This window comes from Mytilus trossulus, chromosome 4, assembly GCF_036588685.1.
Source record: "Mytilus trossulus isolate FHL-02 chromosome 4, PNRI_Mtr1.1.1.hap1, whole genome shotgun sequence".
NCBI lineage: Eukaryota > Metazoa > Mollusca > Bivalvia > Mytilida > Mytilidae > Mytilus > Mytilus trossulus.
This window is the reverse complement of record NC_086376.1, coordinates 5,184,356-5,206,203: the sequence shown is the minus strand read 5'-3', so window position 1 is coordinate 5,206,203 and position 21,848 is coordinate 5,184,356. Positions and strand designations below refer to the sequence as shown.

The 21,848-nt window shown below is 31.0% G+C and overlaps 1 protein-coding gene across 1 annotated transcript; it reads right to left on the bottom strand.

Annotated features, from left to right (window-relative positions):
- Positions 1-1,718: 1,718 nt before the first annotated feature.
- Positions 1,719-21,457, bottom strand: LOC134714531 (calcium and integrin-binding family member 2-like). The gene is made up of 7 exons (XM_063575841.1): positions 21,324-21,457; positions 17,027-17,061; positions 14,260-14,377; positions 7,537-7,684; positions 5,164-5,270; positions 4,308-4,396; positions 1,719-3,436 (listed from the first exon to the last, which is right to left on the bottom strand). The coding sequence occupies exons 1-7, from the start codon at positions 21,372-21,374 to the stop codon at positions 3,415-3,417; spliced, it is 570 nt and encodes a 189-aa protein (XP_063431911.1). The 5' UTR covers positions 21,375-21,457; the 3' UTR covers positions 1,719-3,414.
- Between the last annotated feature and the right edge of the window lie 391 nt (positions 21,458-21,848).

Here is a 21,848-nt window from a genome sequence, read left to right as displayed (position 1 = left end):
TGTACGTTTACATCATATCCATGGCAAAGCGTTTCTTTTGTTCTGTCGAGAGTCAATCAAAGTATGTATATTCAAATTATCTTGTTAACGGTTATTTGTTTAATAGATATGCTTCTAGATATATAATAACAGTACACTACTTTTGCCTTTGTCTTGTTTTCACAAGATTGGTTTACTAAGTCTGGCTTTTTTGTATTAAGATGTATCCTTTTTTATTTGACGAAAAATTAAATAATCCAAATAGATATTACGTTTTGAAAATTCTTAGCCCTGGAATCAATATTTCTAAAATTTTTAACTTTGAAGAAATAAACTGTACTAAGAAAACAAAAGCCAACAGATGGAAACTACTGACAAAGTTTGCGTATGTTGCAATTTCAAATAATAGAAAACACATGTGTGATCCCTGCACTCATTGTTTAATGATTGTTCTTACTTGCAATATTTAAGTAAGTACAGCTTTGTAGAAGCTGACGCAAAACTATTTTTCATAGAATATATGAAAATCATTTAAAATTTCATTCTAAAACATGTTTTCCAATAAATTTTCAACATTTTCGATTTGAAACTGAAAACATCTGCTACAATGTATCAAGTGTTTTTTTACATATACATGCAAATGTCGTTTACATATAGAAATCAAGGATATTGTGTGACAACATGCACAAAAACATTCAAACAAAATCTCGGTTATTCGTAACTCGTTTATCTACTAACATCATCCATATAGATGTATTTCAGATCTGTCTTAATCAATCAAAATTCGAATGCAGTAGAATTTGTGTATTGCTATTTGTTTTGGTTCAAACTCTTGTCTGCGAAAATTGACATTAGATGAGTTTTGCATTGTATATATTTCATGTTTCGAAAAAAGGCCATATTAACATACAATAGATAAAACTAATCAGAAAAAGTGTGTCCTTACACAAATGTGCCACTAGCACTCTCACTCTTCCTGTTCATTGAACCATGAAATGGGGGTCAAAACTTTAATTTGGCATTGAAATTTAGAGCCATCATATCATAAGGAACACATGTACTAAGTTTCAAGTCGATTGGAATTCAACTTAAAGCTACTGTGACCAAAAACTTAAACCTGATGACAGATGAACAAATAAACGTATGTACCCTGTCTTTAGTGTTGTGTGGAGGTAGTAGGATGACTCCCCGTATGTCAGGAAAAGACTGGATAATGGAGTGTGTAATCACTGAACTAGTATCCATTTTTGTTTAGGGGCCAGCTGAAGGACGTCTCTGGGTGCTTGAGTTTTACGCTAAATTGTCACTATTGAAGACTCATTGATGGCCTTCAGCAGTTGTTCGCTCTTTGGTCAGGTTGTTGTCTCTTTGACGAATTCCCCATTTCCATTCCCAATTTTACAATGAGCCTTCATATTAACCAAGAAACAAGCTCAACCGTTGAAAGCTTATCAATGAAACATGAATATCAATTTAACCACAGATAAGACAGGCATTCACTTAGGAGGAAATGTCTACTAATTAAATCTTACTCAACAATCATGAAGAATTGGAGAACAGATCTAAATGATAAACTGTCACAAGTAAATAATCAACATTTTATTGAAAACAAATCATTCAAATTGTAAAAAAAAATATTAACAGATTTAAATTAACATTAAAACTTAAATTAAACAAATAACAAGATTACATTAAAATCAATATATTAAATTAAAATAACAAAAATATATACTAAAATATGAGTATTCAACATTATTATTTTTCATATCAAAACCAGTAGTATACAATTGATAAAGTTATCTGATGTTCCATAAATTTTGTGAATGTTGGATGTTTTAAAGAACAATTACAAGTTTTCCTTAATGGACATGTACACCAAACGAATTGTCACATTCTTTTACAATACTTAAAAATTGTATTTCTATACATTATATACAATGATATATTCTCTAATCTTTAATTAATGTTTGCATTCTGAATCAATATTTATCTTTAAATTCATTACTTTAAATTTTGAGTTTGAAGAGCAATGTCAATCATAAATGTCTGAATATTAAATAATTAAGTCATTCCATTTTAGAGTAATTTTGCCAACACCTCAACTTACATCAGAATATTCAGACTTTTGTTCTGTTAACTGAAATATGTTCAGTCTTAAGTAAGATGTACAGCAGCATAGGGTGTGCCTTTGTTTACAATAATGTACATTGCAGATGGGACTGCACACATCTTGATTGACCTTAAGTAAAATACATGAACAGTGAAAAACATTTGAAATTAAATATGACTTAACATATGAATTTTCAAATATTATCTATGATATATCTTATATATGCTTACTCAACAGAAGAATGACACTAAAAATGGGATTAGTAAAAAAACAATTCAAAAATATCATTATTGATCATATTAAGTGAATCAATAAATCAATTCTTATTAAAATTATGATTTAACATCTATAGTATAGTTTGAAAAATATAGAAACAAAAACAAATCATAAACAATTATAATGACTAGAATATTTCATTGCATATAATATAAAATGAGAACGTATCTTCAGAGAGGAAAAAGTTGCATAGATATTTTTTAATTCTTCTCTAACGTAAAGAATAGCTTTCAGTTTTAACTTTTAAAACTTACAGATCCCAATCAGATACCAAATTTTTGAAAATCTTTTAAAGTATATGTTTTCAATCAAAATGCGTGTTTGCACACTGTAGGGTAAAGATTGCTTTAATTTATCATAGGAAAGTCAAACAAAATGTTGCACTGAATAAAGTAAAGCAATGGTTGTAGCTCAACTTAAATTCTGGACAAAAGAGATAACTTCAATTTTTAAAGATGACCTGTACAATGAAATAATTGATATTTTTATATATAGAACAGATACTCCTGCATCTTGCATAAGTTATGTAAATTTTTTTTCATATACAAGTATTTATTTTATCAATAAATTTCTGGAAATGTTCATGAATGGGATGTATCAGTGTTATGAATAATGCACTTTATGTTGTGTATCTCATGGGTAGTGAAAAACCTTTGAAGATTTAGATATCAAGTCAGTAAAATAGGATTTTAATTGCATTTCATGCAATCTTTACCCAAAAACTATAATAACATGGTATCTAGACATAAGTTTTTATAAATGTTACATGTATAAGTTTTCATTTTCAAATCAATTTTGTTTCTAAGGATACAAATCAGCATCACTAACAACAAATCATCAACAATTACATTAAATAGATTAGTTTTTTTTCTCAAGATGATTGATGTACATGCATCCTTTGATTTTAAATGTGCTGCATTAATACAATATTACAGTCAATTATGACTCAACATGCTGAAAAACCTATCACAAGAAGTTCATTTGTTGAAACTTTTAGATTAAAACTGGCTTGCTGTCAAGGTAAAATGTATCTTCAATTACTGTTCTGGTCATATTCTTATATGGAATGTGCTGGAAAGATAATAATAAAATTTGAACATTAAAGCAGCAGGTTGGACATCGAAATAACATTTTAATTGAAAAAAAAGTGTAATAAACACTGAAAAATAACAGTTTAATTGTACTAGGAAAAGTTACCACAAATTGTTTACCCCTCCACCAACATTCATTGTATGCCAACAAAGAAGAATGTACCTTGTAATATTCCTGTTATAACTGCTGTTTATTCATTGAAATAAAATTTCTCTTTTGAATTGTTTCAGATTGTCACCCTGTTTACTGTACAGTTTGGGCTGTGCTCATTGTTGAAGACAGTACAGTCCTCCACAGTTGTTCACAAGATTTCTTTAAATTTGTTTGATTTTTCTTTCATTCTCAATTAGACCACATCTCCTAATCTATATATTCTATAGAAATAAATTCTGTTAAACATTAGAGACTTAGTTTTTTTATTTGAAAATAATCTGCTGTACCAAATGGTGTTTTTTAACAACCCTGACTTCACATTAGCCATGCATGCTTTGCCTAGGCCTGGATTGCAATAAAAAAAAAATTTCCTTATGTTCATTGATATAATAGAAAATTCACTGCAAGTACCTTAAACCATATGTGTATATGTGTGCATGGCTAAGTTAAATCCCTATAGTTTGTATGAAAAAAGAAGATGTGGTATGCTTGCATGAGACAACTTATCTCTTTTATTTTTTATGATACATTTCATATCAATTTTCCAGCTTTGAAATTAATCCAGATTCACATAGATCCCTTTTTAAATAAGAATTTATAAAATTAAGCTGTTCACCCTAATAATGTCAGCCATCATAACTGCTGAAATTGGATTTTTAAAATATCAGCCTGTTTGTTGCTTCCCTGAAATACTTACTTCAGAAAATCTGGAGATCTAGAAATAACATGTTCAAATTCTATGTATGACAACATTCCATCATCATCAAGATCTGTCTCCTCTAATACCTAAAACAGTGAAAACATTCTGATTTAATAACATTTTGACTTACTTTATTGTCAACAACTCAGATTAACATCTATCAATTGATTTTTCTCTTCAGTTTTTGCCATAGCTGTTCTAGCAAACAGTCATCAGGTTTTTAATGTTTTTGGCTATTTTCTAAAATTTGACTTTGACTTTAATTTTGATAATCTATGATCTTACAATTCCAGAAAGTTTCTGAGTTCATTTCATATAAGCCATAATAAGGTTAATTGCACATTCATGAGAATGAAACTCAGAATGTCGGATACTAAATCAGATTGATAGCAGAAGAAACGTTACACATGACACATTCAAAAAGAATTACAACTAAACTGTCCCAATCCGGAGAATGTACATCATTGGCTGTATTTCATTGCTGTATATCATCATATTTTGTGTTCATTTATTGTTTTGTACATAAATCAAGCAATAAGTTTTCTCATTTAAATTGTTTAATACTTGTCATTTCTAGCCCTTTTATAGCTTGGTATTTAGCATATATGGGTTTCACTGTTTATGAGAGATACATATAACTATACAAAACACCTTTCAGAATAAGGATTTCCTAAAAATATAGTTAGCTATAAAAACAGGTTTATAGTGAGGACTTCAGAATGTACATTAACCAGATTGTATGATAATCTATAGTTGTAAACTTCTACAACTGTTTGTCTCTAGTGGAGAATTGTCTCATTGTCAATCATACCACATCTTCTTTATTATATATATATCTTAAAAGTCTTCATACTTTATCAACTATAAACTGTTTCTCATCATCTGACAGTTCATTTTTAGTGAGACAAGTCAGGGTCCTCTCTAAGTCATCTCTTCCTATGAAGTTATCACAGTCAAAATCTAAAATGAAATGATAAATAAAAAGATAACTATATATTTAAAATTTAAAACAACCAATATAATTATTTAGCATGTATCAAGTATCTAACAGTAAACAAAACTCAATATTACACTACTGTTTCAGGTTAGGCTGAAGGTTGGTAAACATTTTAACTGGCTGCATTAAAGTTTGTTGCTTGGTGGGAGAAAAAAGGCTATGTGTTGAAGGCGGTACTTTAACCTTTTATTTTTAACCTCCTCAATACAATGTGGTACTTTAACCTTTTATTTTTAACCTCCTTAATACATTGTGGTACTTTAACTTTTTATCTTTAACCTCCTCAATACATTGTGGTACTTTAACCTTTTATTTTTAACCTCCTCAATACAATGTGGTACTTTAACCTTTTATTTTTAACCTCCTCAATACAATGTGGTACTTTAACCTTTTATTTTTAACCTCCTCAATACATTGTGGTACTTTAACCTTTTATTTTTAACCTCCTCAATACAATGTGGTACTTTAACCTTTTATTTTTAACCTCCTCAATACATTGTGGTACTTTAACTTTTTATTTTTAACCTCCTCAATACATTGTGGTACTTTAACCTTTTATTTTTAACCTCCTCAATACAATGTGGTACTTTAACCTTTTATTTTTAACCTCCTCAATACATTGTGGTACTTTAACCTTTTATTTTTAACCTCCTCAATACATTGTGGTACTTTAACCTTTTATTTTTAACCTCCTCAATACATTGTGGTACTTTAACCTTTTATTTTTAACCTCCTCAATACATTGTGGTACTTTAACCTTTTATTTTATTTTTAACCTCCTCAATACAATGTGGTACTTTAACCTTTTATTTTTAACCTCCTCAATACATTGTGGTACTTTAACCTTTTATTTTTAACCTCCTCAATACATTGTGGTACTTTAACCTTTTATTTTTAACCTCCTCAATACATTGTGGTACTTTAACCTTTTATTTTTAACCTCCTCAATACATTGTGGTACTTTAACCTTTTATTTTTAACCTCCTCAATACAATGTGGTACTTTAACCTTTTATTTTTAACCTCCTCAATACAATGTGGTACTTTAACTTTTTATTTTTAACCTCCTCAATACATTGTGGTACTTTAACTTTTTATTTTTAACCTCCTCAATACATTGTGGTACTTTAACCTTTTATTTTTAACCTCCTCAATACAATGTGGTACTTTAACCTTTTATTTTTAACCTCCTCAATACATTGTGGTACTTTAACTTTTTATTTTTAACCTCCTCAATACATTGTGGTACTTTAACCTTTTATTTTTAACCTCCTCAATACAATGTGGTACTTTAACCTTTTATTTTTAACCTCCTCAATACATTGTGGTACTTTAACCTTTTATTTTTAACCTCCTCAATACATTGTGGTACTTTAACCTTTTATTTTTTACCTCCTCAATACATTGTGGTACTTTAACCTTTTATTTTTAACCTCCTCAATACATTGTGGTACTTTAACCTTTTATTTTTAACCTCCTCAATACAATGTGGTACTTTAACCTTTTATTTTTAACCTCCTCAATACAATGTGGTACTTTAACTTTTTATTTTTAACCTCCTCAATACATTGTGGTACTTTAACTTTTTATTTTTAACCTCCTCAATACATTGTGACTTGGCTTGGGAGTTGTCTCACTGGCACCCATACCATTATTTTTATTGAGTATTGAAATATATTTTCCAAAGTCTGTCACTTTAATGTTCAACTTTTCCATCAGCCTGCATTTTTCTCTCCCAATTAACCAGGAAACAATTTCGATTGAAGAGTCTGGATAGGGGTCCTCTATTTTTTTCATTTCTACACTTAACTTCAATTTTGCTCGAAATGTTTATCTTTATTTAATTTGCACATTATTCTCTCTTTCTTTTATTTATGAAGGACTCCTGGACCAACGCTTCTAGGAATTGATAGTTTTTTTGTATGCCCCATTTCCTGATCTTGGTAGACAATTATATGTAATCAGCCATCCTCCTTTTTTTTCAATTAAAAATTTAAATTAACTTTTATTAATGCATTTGCAAAGAAATATACTCATTTTAATATTTCTTGATATATTTAAGTGAGGAAGATGTGTGTGTTTTAGTCATTATGATTTATATTGGCTTTTAATTTTCTACTCATGAAAAAATAAGTCCCTCTCAAAACTAGCTATTTTTGTAACTAAGTGTAAGCTTTTGTACTGATTGATACTTATTTGATTGTTATCATTTCCCTCAATTGTACCTTACCATAAATTTTAAAGGCATATGTAGTTTTAATATCTCTAGGAGCAGCTTCAGAAAACACAGAAAACATGTCCAGGAAATCATCAAATGACATGTCACCTGATCCATCTTCTGAAAACACTTTACAGATTCTTTCTTTAAATGGATTCTCCTGTAAAAAGGGATATTAATATTGAAAAAAAAATGAGTGTATCTGAATTGACAAATGCTCCTGCTCAAATGCTCAAGCTTATCAATTCATTTGGGAGGACAGGAAGACAGACAGTCAAGGCACTTAATGCCCCCGTCATCTGAAAAAAAAGTTAAATAGCAGTGAACATTCAAATAGCAAAATAGACTCATGTGCCTATCATGAAGCGGTTATATTCTTCAGTTATTTTATATCAGTGCATTGTTCATCTATGTTTAGTACCTGTTTAAGGCGAAGTGTACATAATTATACTACACAATGGATTTTTTTTAAATTTCACATACGAATTCTGCTTGTAAAATTACACCAGAAAATGAAATAAAAAAGCGGGTAACCGTTTTCGTTTTTGAGATACGAGCCATTGAAATTAACTACATGATACACCAAAATTACAAAGGATATATAGGGAAAATCATAAAAATTAGCAGATATTTTTACATTATCAAGATTTTCTTTTTTGTTGGACAATGGATTTTTTTCTAAAATTTACATACGATTTAAAAATGAAAGACGAATCCATCGGTGCAAATAAAGTCCTTAGCAACCATATTAGTTTTTACGCTACTCTCTGTTGAAGTTTAGTTTTTTGCCCAGAACATTAAAATTATCTGGCGACGTCATTGTCTGCAGTAACGTCGCCACAACTTCTACGTCGAAACTCTATTATACCGTACAATGTCGTAGCAATGGCGTGCGTGTGTATTACCCATCTTCCTATGTATAACAAATGATCTAAGGCTATAAATTGATAAGGAAATAAACTAACTAATTTTAAAGAATATTTCTGTCGCAAAAGAAAATGCAAGTTCGTAAATTATTTACCGCAAATGAAAGAAATTTATCGTAGACTCTAATTTCATCTTGTCTGTATTAGAGTGATTTCCGAACCTGTTTCAATGCTGGCATGGATTGTTTAATTCTTTTATGAATCAAATATCGAGTTTGAACTTGTCCTGGTTAACACAGTGTTGTCAGTTGAAATTAATTGATTGGCTTTAATACTAAGATCGGGTATACATGTACACCTCGTTTTCAATCTTACTTCTGCATGTTTGTATTTAAAATGGTAGACCATTTTCTGCATATTTTCATGTTCGTCATTTCTGCATGTAGTTAATCTGAGGATTTGCACACAATATAGTCTACATCATAAACCTATTTCATTAGTCATGTTTACACACATGCTAAAGACGCATCTCTGCCAAAACATATTTAATTTTACAAAATTTCCAAGCTCGATCACTTTCCCTTTTCTTTAATTAAATGACAAAGAATGATGTAATGTTTGCTGAATGAAGTTTCAGTAACATAAGAAAATATTTGTTTGTTCCATGCATTATTTGTTAAAAATCCACATTTAATGATTTAAATTGATTGATTGATTGATTGATTGTTGGTTGCTTAACGTCCAGTGGCAAATATGTCATGTATGTTCAGGACGAAAACAATTAATAATAAATACAATAGGAAGTTTTGTTCATAACAGAGGCCATCCTGGATGATGGTCTGGGAAATTTGGAGTGCCACTAGAAAATGAGGGTATATTGGATAGGGACAGAAATTTTGCCGCGTGCAACAGTCCACATACTCAACCCTTAAATTAGAGTTGTAAAGGTGTAATACCACCATTGATTTTCCCCTATTAGTCTTTGTTAAATTTGCACTTTTCAAAAAATTGTGCTGAATTTATCTTTGTTTCAAATAAAGAAATACTTGGCATGAGTAAAGTTTTATCCTGTCCAATTCTATAGAAAAAGTTTCACATAACATTTCATTGCATATAAGAAAATAACCATCATTGGAAGTTAACCAATCAAAGGAGTAAGTTCGGTAAGGGCCATATTTAGCCTCAATTATAAAGTTCATAGTTACAAGACAATACATGTTTAAAGTTGCATTAAAGACATGTTTGAAAGTTAAACAGAACAGTTTTTGTCAAAGTTTAATTCTAACACGTTGATTTTTACATCCAAAAAGGGTCAAGATAAGGGATTTTGGTGAAATTTGACAAAATCAGCTATATTTCAACAAAATAAAGGAACAGGAAACATAGAGCGCAGGCGTCGACAAGCTTAAGATTCAAATTAGACATGTGAAATGTCTTCACAAACATTATTTCAAAAGATCTTTGTTGTCGACGTATGCGCTCTATGTTTCCTGTCCAATAATCCATGGAAATTTACCCATTTTCATTGATTTTTTCGTGAAAAATTAACATGAGTACAACTAGTGACGTCATAATGAAACGCAGAAACGTAAAATTTTCAACAAAATGGTTTATATCCTAGCTAGTCAATGTATTAGCTATAATTTATCGTGATATTGGTCGATAAATCCGAATTTGAAATTTACGCTAAAAAAGGAGGCCATTTTAGGACCTTATCGAACATACTCCTTTCTCCCCTTATTCTATCTGTGTACAAGGTTTAGTCACCATGTAACCTCATCAGACAAGATTACAAAATTTTCTATAGAAATCACAATTAAAAAATAATTGTGTTTTGAAATACCCAAGACATATGTTTATGACTCAGAAATAGTTTTACTGCAATAAAATGTAGGATTAATTACCTACAACGGTCAAATTCAAGGGAATATTTTTTTAGACCTACTTTCGTATGCAACCGGATGTGACGTACCATGATTTGGTGGTTTTACACCTAAAGTAAAGTAAAGATAGTTTATTCTCTTAAAACCATGCAAGTACAACGACACTCTCTTTACATGAGGCATCGGATTTAACGTTCCCATTCTGACCGGACGTGACTGCGAGCTTAATAAATCCTGCACAGCCAAAAGGACGCTCCTCTTCGGCAAATGTTTTACTGCCGGTCGGGAAAGGACCAAGCGACCATATTTCGTTTCCCCAGTCACGGATTTAAACAATAAGCATAATGCATACTATGGCTCTTCAACTATTTTAGTTCTTATACATCCGTGGCTTTAAAATGTTCTACCTTTAGTGTCCCTTATCTAGGTTGATCCAGAAAAGCGCTTCATTTCATTTAATCTTCAGAATTTTTTAGACCGGTCGCAATGAAGAAGGACTCACTTTTGTGTACCTTTTTAAAAACATAGAAAAGATCGGAGTATTTGGTATAACTACCCGTCGTAGATATTTCATACATGTATATTCAAAATGAAAACCTTACACCTTATATGATCCTTTTTGAGATCAACGTTCCTAGTCAGTGCAATAACGACCGTAACATACCCATGCAGTATTATGCAATAAAATTTGTGTAGGGGAATGCTTTAAATAGTGATGAATAAAGAGTAATGCTTTAAATTGACTGGTGTAAAATTCATTATATAAGAATGCGACCTTATGAAAATTATCATGTTCGATGCTTTAAAAATTTACCTAATGAAATGTTACTAGAATGTACTCAGAGTAATGTACGGAGATTCATACTGTTTTGCTACACGGGTTTACCTAGCGAAGTGCCGTACGAATATAGCCTAATGCAAATGCATAGCTTTCCTATTTATATCATATAACACAATAAGGAGATGTGGTATGACATCCAATGAGTCAACTACACGCCACTGGTTAAATGAAGTCGATGTAAACAATAACTATAAACAACCAAACTCTTTTTAACAATTAAAGGGACAAAAACATAATGTGTAGGCCACAAAAACCCTGATATGAAAAATGCAAAAAATTTCGAACGAGAAAATCAACAGCCTTATTCATGAAAGAAATAGTTACGAAAAACAAATACTATGTTGTGAACTTGAACCAAAGTGAATAACAACCAGTAAACTATTATTCCAATAATACAAAACTTTGGAGTTTAAAATGATTTACATTCAACGATTTTTATGGATACATTTTTTTTTGGGGGGGGGGGGGGGGGTCAACGTTTATAATAAAAAAAGTAATATCCTATAAAAAACGTTGAATGTAAATGATATGAAACTCCAAATTCTTACATTATTGGACAAGTAATTGGCAGATCCTTACAGGAGTTGGCCTCCTCCCCCTTTTTGGGCCGATCAATGCATTTGAATTGGGACATATAGTTGGAACCCCCCCCTTTGTCCTGGGTTGGGACGCCCCCTTTTTTAAATGGCTGGATCCGCCCCTGCTAGTACACCACAGGCTTCTCAATTCTTGTATTATGATCTATTATCATGAACTAAGTGAAAGCATAGAGCTGACCGAGTGCTAGTCCAAATAATTATGACGTCTTGAAAGGCTATTATAATTTTTTTCTTTGACGCCTTACATCGACCAAATTATGACGTTTGGCTATTATAATTTTTTTTTTTGACGCCTTACATCGACGATATAAGGCATCAAAGAAAAAAACTATAATAGCCTTTCAAGACGTCATAATTATTTGGACTAACCGAGTGCGAGATCTTCCTGGATAATCATTGGGGTCGTTTAAGCATCCCTTGTAGTAGACTTCCGTTAAATTAAAATAATATCTTTAAAATGCTATCGAAATGTATTAAAAGTCTGAACTCATTTCACATCTCATTCCACTAAACATTAAATTACAGTTACAAGTGCCACAAAACTTTCCTGACCTTTTTCTTTCACCGTAATGATATATTCTACTCATTCATAATCTTGAATTGAGACTTGGGAATAAAACGTTACTTCAAAATTACATTTTTTTTCTCTAATTCGAAATGATGCACACAGGCACAATAATAGAAAACAAATTTTGCTATCTCGTCGAAATTGGAATTTGAAAAAGAAGAAATGACGTGTTATATTTTTATCATACATGAATCATGTGTATTTGTACTTTCAATTTCAATTTGGTTCTAAATTTAGATTCAGTTTTCCCATAAATTTCGGACGGAATAGAAGACACCTGTTTATTTTCTGCACATGTAGAAAAAGTTGAAAACTAGAAGTTGAATGACATAGTTTTTACTTATTCTAAGATAAATGTTTAGAGTGATCACTTTTTAGTTTACTATTCATGAGTATTTTTTGTGGCCTAATTTGTTAATTTTCGTCTTTGTTCTTCCGACTTGTAAGTACGTGTTGCCCTAGACTAGTGGTCAAATTATATTCCCTTGGTATCGGCTTATTTTCTAAATGGATATAAAACATGTCCTAAAATTTTCATATGCACAAAATACTAACATGTCAAAGTTTTTTTTTTAATCTAATAATTAATTTCACATGTCATTCATTAATTGTTCGGTAACCTAAAACTTTATGTTGAGTACTGTGTGTTTTCGTTCAAAACTACGGCTTTTAAAACGATATTGTTGGGTCAATTCCGGTTTCATTTTAAGTTAATTTGATATTAATAGAAGTAGAATCGTCACATGTTTGTTTATTTATAATTCAGTTGTGAGGCGTTTTTACAATCTGTTGATATCATAAGTTTTACACGAAATGCCTTTCATGTCCAATGCGTCTAAAACAAAAAAAATCAACTGGTATTAAAGTCAGGCTGCACGAAACAATAGAATACTTTAATTTGTAACTGGAGTAATTCAGATAATTTCTCATGATTAGGTTTTTTAAGACAGCAAGGGCATGCTTGTTGGATTTATGATAGACCGCACGAAGAATTTTCTCTTTCGTGTGTCTTTTCTTGGAGTAAGGGAGATAACTTGCGTAACTAAAGTCGAACGTTATTAATCCCGTATTCCGCTAGGGGTGTGCAATTACGTACACTTCTCCTTAAACACACATCAGTAAATACTATTTCTTAAGTAGATATTGATAATAGAATATGCTTATTTTGTAGATGAAAGTGCTTCATAAAATATTGAGTCATTGAAAAATTATGAGTCGTTAGTAGAGAAAGTTGTTTTTTATTATTTGTTACCAGAGACTTTCTATACTAACAGGACTGGTCCCTTAATAACAATGTCTATACAAATTATCAGACTGATCTCGGCTGTAGCTGATGTCAGGTGACTTTATAACAAATCATTTCATATTTACCAAGTGTTCTTCATAACTATATGTTCCAGTTTAACAAAAAAATCGTTTTTATGAAATTTTATTTATTTTGGTATTGCAAAATGTTGTTTTGCAAAAGATTTTTCAGATTGTTTTTTAAATATAGATCTCTGAACTTTGAGGTATTTGTTAGTTGAGTTTTCAGTATCCGCCATCTTGTTCGATATGTATTTCCATTTTACACAACTGGGATGTTCTTTAAAACAATAGTCTAAGTTTAATAATTCATCATTCTTTCAATTCAAAACCTTATATTTTTTGTCATTGTAAATGGCTATTAATCAGATTTTATATTATATACAACTAATAATAATTATATAATTACAATGAACTGTGAAATACGCAAATAACTACTCAGCATTGTATATCAGAGACAGGAAACTAAGTTTATTGTTGGTCGGTAGCTTTCAACAGATGGCTTAGTAATCAGTTAAAACCAATAGAGACAAGTCCTGTAAGTATAGAAAGTCCCTGTTATTACTTATTATCTTATTTTTGTTTATTTTTTAATTTGTCAGTTTAATTTGAGAGAGGATTCAAATATTTCATGTTTAAACATAATTTCGTATTAACTGTATAAACTATATACCTTGATCTCAGTCATTTTCTCTACCTCAGGTAAAGGAATTCTAAATGAGTTAGTTTTTCCATCTCTCATATCTTCAGGGACATTTCCTGGTGATAGCATACGATAACGGTTAAATATTCTGGAAAAGAAATATTCGAATATGCATGCATATGTTACATCATTTTACTTAATTTCTAAATTATTTAATAACAAATTATTTGCCAATTATAGTAAAACAGTACATACAAGTTGTTTTAGTACTGTGATTAAATAAGTTGTGGATGATAATTACCTCTGAAATACATGTATCTCTCTAAATATCAAAAACATATTATATGACAGGATGCTATAAGGGTTGTAAATTATAAAGTTATTTCATGTTGACAACAGATGGATGAACAGAAGGATGGATTGAGAGTGGTATATCATAATAATTACAATAGATGTATGTTTCATTATAATACGTTATTCTGATTGGCTAACAGCACATCACATGTTATTCCGTAAACAATTGCATGAGACAATAACATTTATCATGCCTGATGACACGAGGTCCCACAATAAAGTGCACAGGTGAATTAAGTAAAACTGGATAAAAATTGTGTTTTCATGATCCTAGCTAAAAAAATGTAATTATAAGTATTGAATGCTTCTTTTTGTAACTTTATAGGGTAACCGTTGTAAAAGCGTTGACCGTGCGTACATTTTTAGAAGCGCTTCATACAAAATGTACTCCGGTCAACGCTTTTACACTCCAATAAATTTACAAAAAGAAGCATTCAATTCTTAAATACATCCCTTAAGGTAGCACAATACAAAGATTTTATAACTCCAACTCCCAAGTTTTAAAATGCTGTAACGTTCTTAATAATGCTTGAAAATTGATAAAAGTGGTAGTTTTGGATAGCTAACAGATTACTCTTTCAAATTAATGCACTGTTAGTATTATGCAACAATTATGTAACCAATTATAATGTTAACTGTGTCTAAAATATTTTTCACCAAATTTCCACTTTCAAATGAAATTAGCTTCTGCATAGGTATCCCTAGAGGGTTGATTTTATTATATGTTGTTCCTATGGCCATTATCTGCAAAAGGGTGTCTCAGATTTTAGATAGAATTTATAGAACAAATTTTACACCTAATTAAACATTATCTTCTTTTATGTGGTTAGGATGTTTACACTAATTAGAGATTTATGAGAGAATGGAACATCATAGAGACAATCTGAGACACCCTTTTAAAGCCCATGATGTGTTAATTAAGATTTCGTTAAAATTTTCTGTATAGTTAAAGAGATGAAAGAGCTAAATTCATTCGAGTGAACTTACCAAGATTTTGCCACTAATTGCATAATAATTGATTACATAATGATTGCATAATAAAAATATTGCATTCATTTGAAAGATTAATCTTTCATCTATCTATATATACCTCTTTTGTTATTTTCTATGCATTTATAAGAAAGTTACAGCATTTCAAAGGTAAGTGATTGGAAGTAAAAAAATCTTTGTATTGTGCTACCTTAAATGGGCGTAAAAAACTAAGGGCCCCATCCCTTAGTTATATTGATTAAAATATAATTATCTCCAAAAAAAATGATCCATGTGTGACAGTGTGAGTATATGAAAAAATCCATGTCACGCTATTTATTGCAAACAAGAAAATCATTCATTATATCATACTGTATATATGTTCCAGACAATATGAGTATTTGACATGTTTGAACCGTACATGTACGGTCCTGACCATATACGCTTACTTGTATGGTCCAACCATACTCATACAGTTTGACCGTATGAGTATATGCATATGGTCCAGTATGAGCTGACCATTCATGTAATTAGATCATATGGGTTAAATATAAACAAATTAACATTAACCACAATCTTTATTTTTTTAGTTTTACTAATCAATATTATTACAATTACACGGATAAAATGAACAAATGAACAATTGAAATTAAATATTATTTTAATTGTATATCTTGATCCTTATTTTGGTACTCTCAACCAATGTTACATTTGCTGCCACAAGTAGCATACTGATATTTTTTACATTTACATTTTTGCAGTTCATGTATGTTCCATAGAATTTGCATATTTTTGTTAAGTTGCTAAATATTCTAAAACAATTGTCTTCCCATTTTATATTTACTTCCGATATTTTCAATTTTAGTGATCATAATTCAATTATTAGACTGAGTGATCGACATTCTAAATACAAGAGATTAACAGATTCAATTAGCGTGAATTTTTTAAATCATTAAAATATAAAGGTTTTTTTTTCAATTACAATTAAACTTTTTCATATCTATTTGAGAGTCAAGTTATATTGATCTGCTATATGCAAAAATAACTTTGCCAACTTCTTAATATTAGTCGGACCGTATGAGTATTTAAAAAAAGTATGCATACAGTCCAGAAGGTACACGTAGGGTCCAAATACTCATACAGTCTGGAGCATATACATGTATAAAAGAAAAGAAAAATGTGTCTGAACTCTGAAGACACAAATGACCCCACTGAAGCCATCCATTTTCCCAATTTATTAAAGAGCATAACTATAAAATGGTCAAGACACACTCCAGAAATCTGAATTCTGTCTGTAAGTTGTGAGTAAAGCAATTTAGTGTACGAGTTTTTAAAATAAAATTTGGATGATGCTAACATAAGCTTGAGTGCAGAAACAAAAACTTTTTAATTGTAGCGCATTCATTTGTATCATTAATAGAATAGCGTTTAAACACTGTCTGCAAGGTTTGGTTCTTAATTATAAAAGACTTACCTTAAAATTTCTTTTCTTGTGAAAAATGTACAATCCTAAAAAAAATTAAAAAATAAGATATATATTAACAATGTTCACATGATATCATTAAGTGAGTTTTTGATTATCTGAACCCAAAAAGTACAACTCAGTCTGCTGGTTTAATTGCTAACACTTTCTTTTATTTTCTTAAGGTCAAACAAGAATGACCAATTTGAATAGACCTGACTTTTTAATGAACAAAATTGTTATGTGATTTTTGTCTATTAAGATATATCAATATCATCTTATTTTGAATAAATAATCTTAAATTTATTGTTTTTGATATTCTACATTTTGTTCCTATGTGGCAATGTTGCCATCAATTAGCACTGATTTGAAATTAACAAAAAATATTCTTGCAAATTGTAAAAATAAAATGAAATAAAAATAATATTCTTTCCTTTAAAATTAGCAAAAAAATGAGTACAGCAAGCTATAGGTGCTTTGTGTCAAATAGGTTTAAACAATTGCTGAAGTACCATGAGTATCAACTTCAATTTATTTTTCTACTGACAGACTACCTCTGTGAACACATGCTTAAATTGTATCTGTATATGTGTGCAGCTAGCTCAAAGAAGTTCAGGACAAAACTCTAATGGAGTTGATTGATTTAAGGATAAGATTAACACTTTTGAAAATAAGCTACAATTTGGAAATTAGTATGGCGTTCATTATCACTGAACTAGTATATATTTGTTTAGGGGCCAGCTGAAGGACGACTCTGGGTGCGGGAATTTCTCGTTACATTGAAGACCTGTTGGTGACCTTATGCTGTTGTTTTTTCTATGGTCGGGTTGTTGTCTCTTTGATACATTCCCCATTTCCATTCTCAATTTTACATATCTACCAAGTAAATTCAAAAAGACCTTACCCTGACTTGATGTACATGTATATATATAATATATATACATTAAATGTGAATAACTGTTGTGCCGTTTTGCTCATGCTCGATCTATCGGCCGCTTTTGATACCATCGACCATCAGATTCTTTTTGATCGTTTGGAATATTCTTTTGGCGTTACCGGAGATGCTTTGCTATGGTTAAAATCGTATCTTATAAACAGAACTCAACGTGTTGCTATAGGATCAGTACAATCTGACGATATCAAACTCGACTTTGGTGTACCGCAGGGCTCGATCTTAGGGCCGAAACTATATTGTATTTTTGCAAAACCAGTAGGCGAAATTTGTAGACGCCACGGAATGTCATACCATTCGTACGCAGACGATACTCAGGTGTATCAAATTATAAAACCGAAAGGAGACTGGAGCGATCTGTCCAAACGCCTAGAAAAATGTTTGTCTGATATTGGTGATTGGATGAGTGCCAATATGCTTAAACTTAATGAAGACAAGACTGAATTAATTATCTTTGCACCAAAACATCAATTGAAGCATCTTTCAGATTTTCGTCTGACATTTGATGGAACAGTGTTGAGCGACGTTTCTTGTGTGAAAAATCTGGGAATGTACTTTGATAAAACCATCAGTATGGAACATCAAGCCAGTGCGATCACTAAGGCCTGTTTTTACCAAATTCGGAATATTGGTAGAATTCGATCTCTTATTTCTGTTGAAGCCTGTAAAACACTAGCATGCTCCCTAGTAACATCAAGGCTGGACTATGGCAATGCATTGTTGTACGGTACTAACACCAACATTATCAGTAAATTGCAGCGGGTACAAAACACAGCAGCACGTTTGATAACACGAAAAAGGGAATTTGACTCAATTACACCTGTTTTAATTTCGTTACACTGGCTACCCATACATTACCGTTGCCAATACAAACTTATTTTATATGTGTACAAAGCACAGCATGGCAAGGCTCCGAGTTACCTTCAAAATTTAATTACGCCATACAAGCCAAGTAGATCCCTCAGGTCGGAAAATAGTATGCTCCTTCATCCTCCAAATGACGTTCGAACGAAAAGCTACGGTGAGAGGCGTTTTGACAAGGCTGCGCCTACACTCTGGAACAATTTGCCACCATCTTTACGGAGTGTAAATTCCTTAGATATTTTTAAAAAGCAACTCAAGACTCATTTATTTCGAACTGCTTTTAAGGATTTCTTGTAGTTTTTATATACTTTTAATTGACTGCATTAGTTTTAGACAGTTTTATATATTTTAGAGTACATGCATTTTTATTTCTTTTATAAGTATCTTATAAATTTTTATTTGCTTGTTTAATTCTTTTAAGATAGTGCTTTGTAATCTATGATTTATGTATTTTTGTATTTTATATATTTTTTAATGTGAAGCGCTTAGAGTAATTTTTGTCATTATATAATGCGCTCTATAAATATTGTATTTATTATTTATTATAAATACACATAATGCAAATTCCATATAAATTAAAATTAATTCCAAGTTCAAATAATATTGTTTTAAGAAATTTTGCCTTTTTTTGTATTCTTTTAAGATTAGTTTTCATTTAAGTGTCAGAGGCTAGTTGGTAGACGTGAACATTATATATTGAAGTAGATTTTTTTTTTCTTTCAATAAGTGGGGCCAGTTAACATGGAAACATTTAATGGGATTAAACCCTTTTCACAAGCATGAGTGAGGCGATTTTTTTAAAAAGTGGGGCGAGTAGGTTAACCAGTTCGGGGCGATTTTAAAAGTGGGGCTAGTTTGTGAAAAAGTGGGGTAATAAGGTGTGGGGCGTTTTGCCAGTGGGGTGATTTGTCCTGCTTCCACTGTTAAATATACATGTTTGTATAATTCTTAGTATATTAGGGCATGAATGTGTAGAGTGGGAATGTGCAGGGTGCAAATGCGAAAGAGGATGAACATAAGTGGGCATGAACATGATTGGGCGCAAACAGACAAGGATTCATTGTATACAGAACAAACATTATTTCTAGTTTATCATGCATAATGGTGATCACAATGAAATTTGATTAAAAAAAAAAAAATAACCTTGACCAAAGACATCATTATTTGGACAAAGGATTTGAATACACCTTATCGCTTATCCCGGCTGACCCGGCCACTTGAACTTTTGACGCATACATAATGTACAACAATCACTTTTCCATTTTGGCGTCAGATATTTTTTTTCGTCTCGACTCTTATGGTTTATCTTTTTTGACAATTTGCGAACTATTTAAGGAATGACTGTAATATTTTTTCTGTCTATGAAGAAATAACATAAAAAATGTGTTGCACACTGAATAACGCGGGTAGCGAGTTATTTTACAGTGAGCACCAGATTAGCGGTTTATTTAACAGTGTGCACCAGATTTTTTATGTTATTTCAAATAAACAGAAAAAATATAACAGTCTTTCTTATAATTTAATTCTCAATTCAATTTTAAACGTTGATGACGTCACGGTCACATGACTAAATTATGTCTATGGGCTGATAACAAAATAATGTCAGCCAATCAGAAGACGTGTTACAACTGTATATCCAAAATTAAATTATATGATGATGAAAGCTACTGTAACAGTTCGTCAGAAAGTGTCACAATTAACAAATAAACATAATACACCTTGTCACTAATATGAGGCAGGCATTACCTGTAAATGGGGACGAAGTCTGTATGAATTATTTTTTTGTAACTTAAATATTTGTTAAAAAAAAAGGAACGGAAACACCGTAACGTTTCCGATTTTGGTTCTGTTGTTAGGGATTTTAGTTGTGACGTTATTTAAGTTATGACGTCATATGCAATGTAAACAAAGAACGTTTTTTCATATCAAGGAATTATTAAAATTGAAATTGGTATTGCGTTCCTTCCTATTGTAATATACTAGACTGATAAATATATATTTTACTCAAAGATTCATACAAACAAAACCGGAAAAAGGAAGTACATTGTAGATTTCTGCGCAGGTCTTGGATTTCAAAACGGCAACAAAAAAAATTTGAACGATTTCGAGTTCATTAGTACAATGAAAACTTCGGGAAATTTTCCCGAATTTTTGTTTTTTATTGAATTTTCTACTGTTATTGGGGACTTCGTCCCCATATTAAATTCAGGCTGACCCGGCCGCTTGAACTTTTGACGCATACAACAATCACTTTTCCATTGTGGCATCAGATATTGTGTTTTATGAAGTCAAAATTTCACAGGAACCTGTGTGATATTCAGTCATGACGGGAAAAGAGCGATAAGGTGTATTGCCTAACACATGATACATGACTACATCACACATATGATATTTTTTAAGCTGGCATTGTGCATCACATTCAGCAGTTTTATATAATAGGACGTCGATATCCGGTCAGTTTAGAACAATAACTATGCAAACTTAACAAGAAACCTGATATGCATCTAGTTGTTCCTCTGTGAAAGTTGATATTTTGTTACCCATTTTACATCATTTAAAGAAAACACTGATTTTCACTTTTCCATCGCACATCAGATGACTTCCGTTTGTGTAAAAACTAAAACTTTGTTAAATAGGGTACACACAGTAATATTTCCGGATATAAACTAATACTGATTTCCGTCATGAGTAAATAATTTGAAGTGTTTTGGCAATGACCACGCGTAACCGTTACCGCATGCAGGTACCCAGATTACTGTTCTTCTTCTTTCTTTCTTTTCTTCGTATGAGCTTCCTATTATAAGGAAAACCCCTTATCGGGTAATATTAAAATATTTAAAAAAGGGGGAAGAAACAGGGATAAAATATATTACACGTACCACGGTAAATCCAATGATAGTACGCTATACATTGACAGTGAATTGTAAAAAAAATCATAGTAGATTAAATATACAATTATGTACATAAAAATGATAAACCAATCTACAGAATGTCATAAAACTCATATAATCAGTCATT

Bases quoted from the DNA above. Each gene is read 5' to 3' on its own strand.
- LOC134714531 (XM_063575841.1), bottom strand. From the start codon at position 21,374: ATGGGTAACAAAATATCAACTTTCACAGAGGAACAACTAGATGCATAT. The intron at 17,062-21,323 runs GTTTCTTGTTAA...AATTTTTTTTAG, and splicing joins AACAACTAGATGCATATCAG to GATTGTACATTTTTCACAAG. The intron at 3,437-4,307 runs GTAAGTATTTCA...TTATCTTTCCAG, and splicing joins AGATCTCCAGATTTTCTGAA to CACATTCCATATAAGAATAT.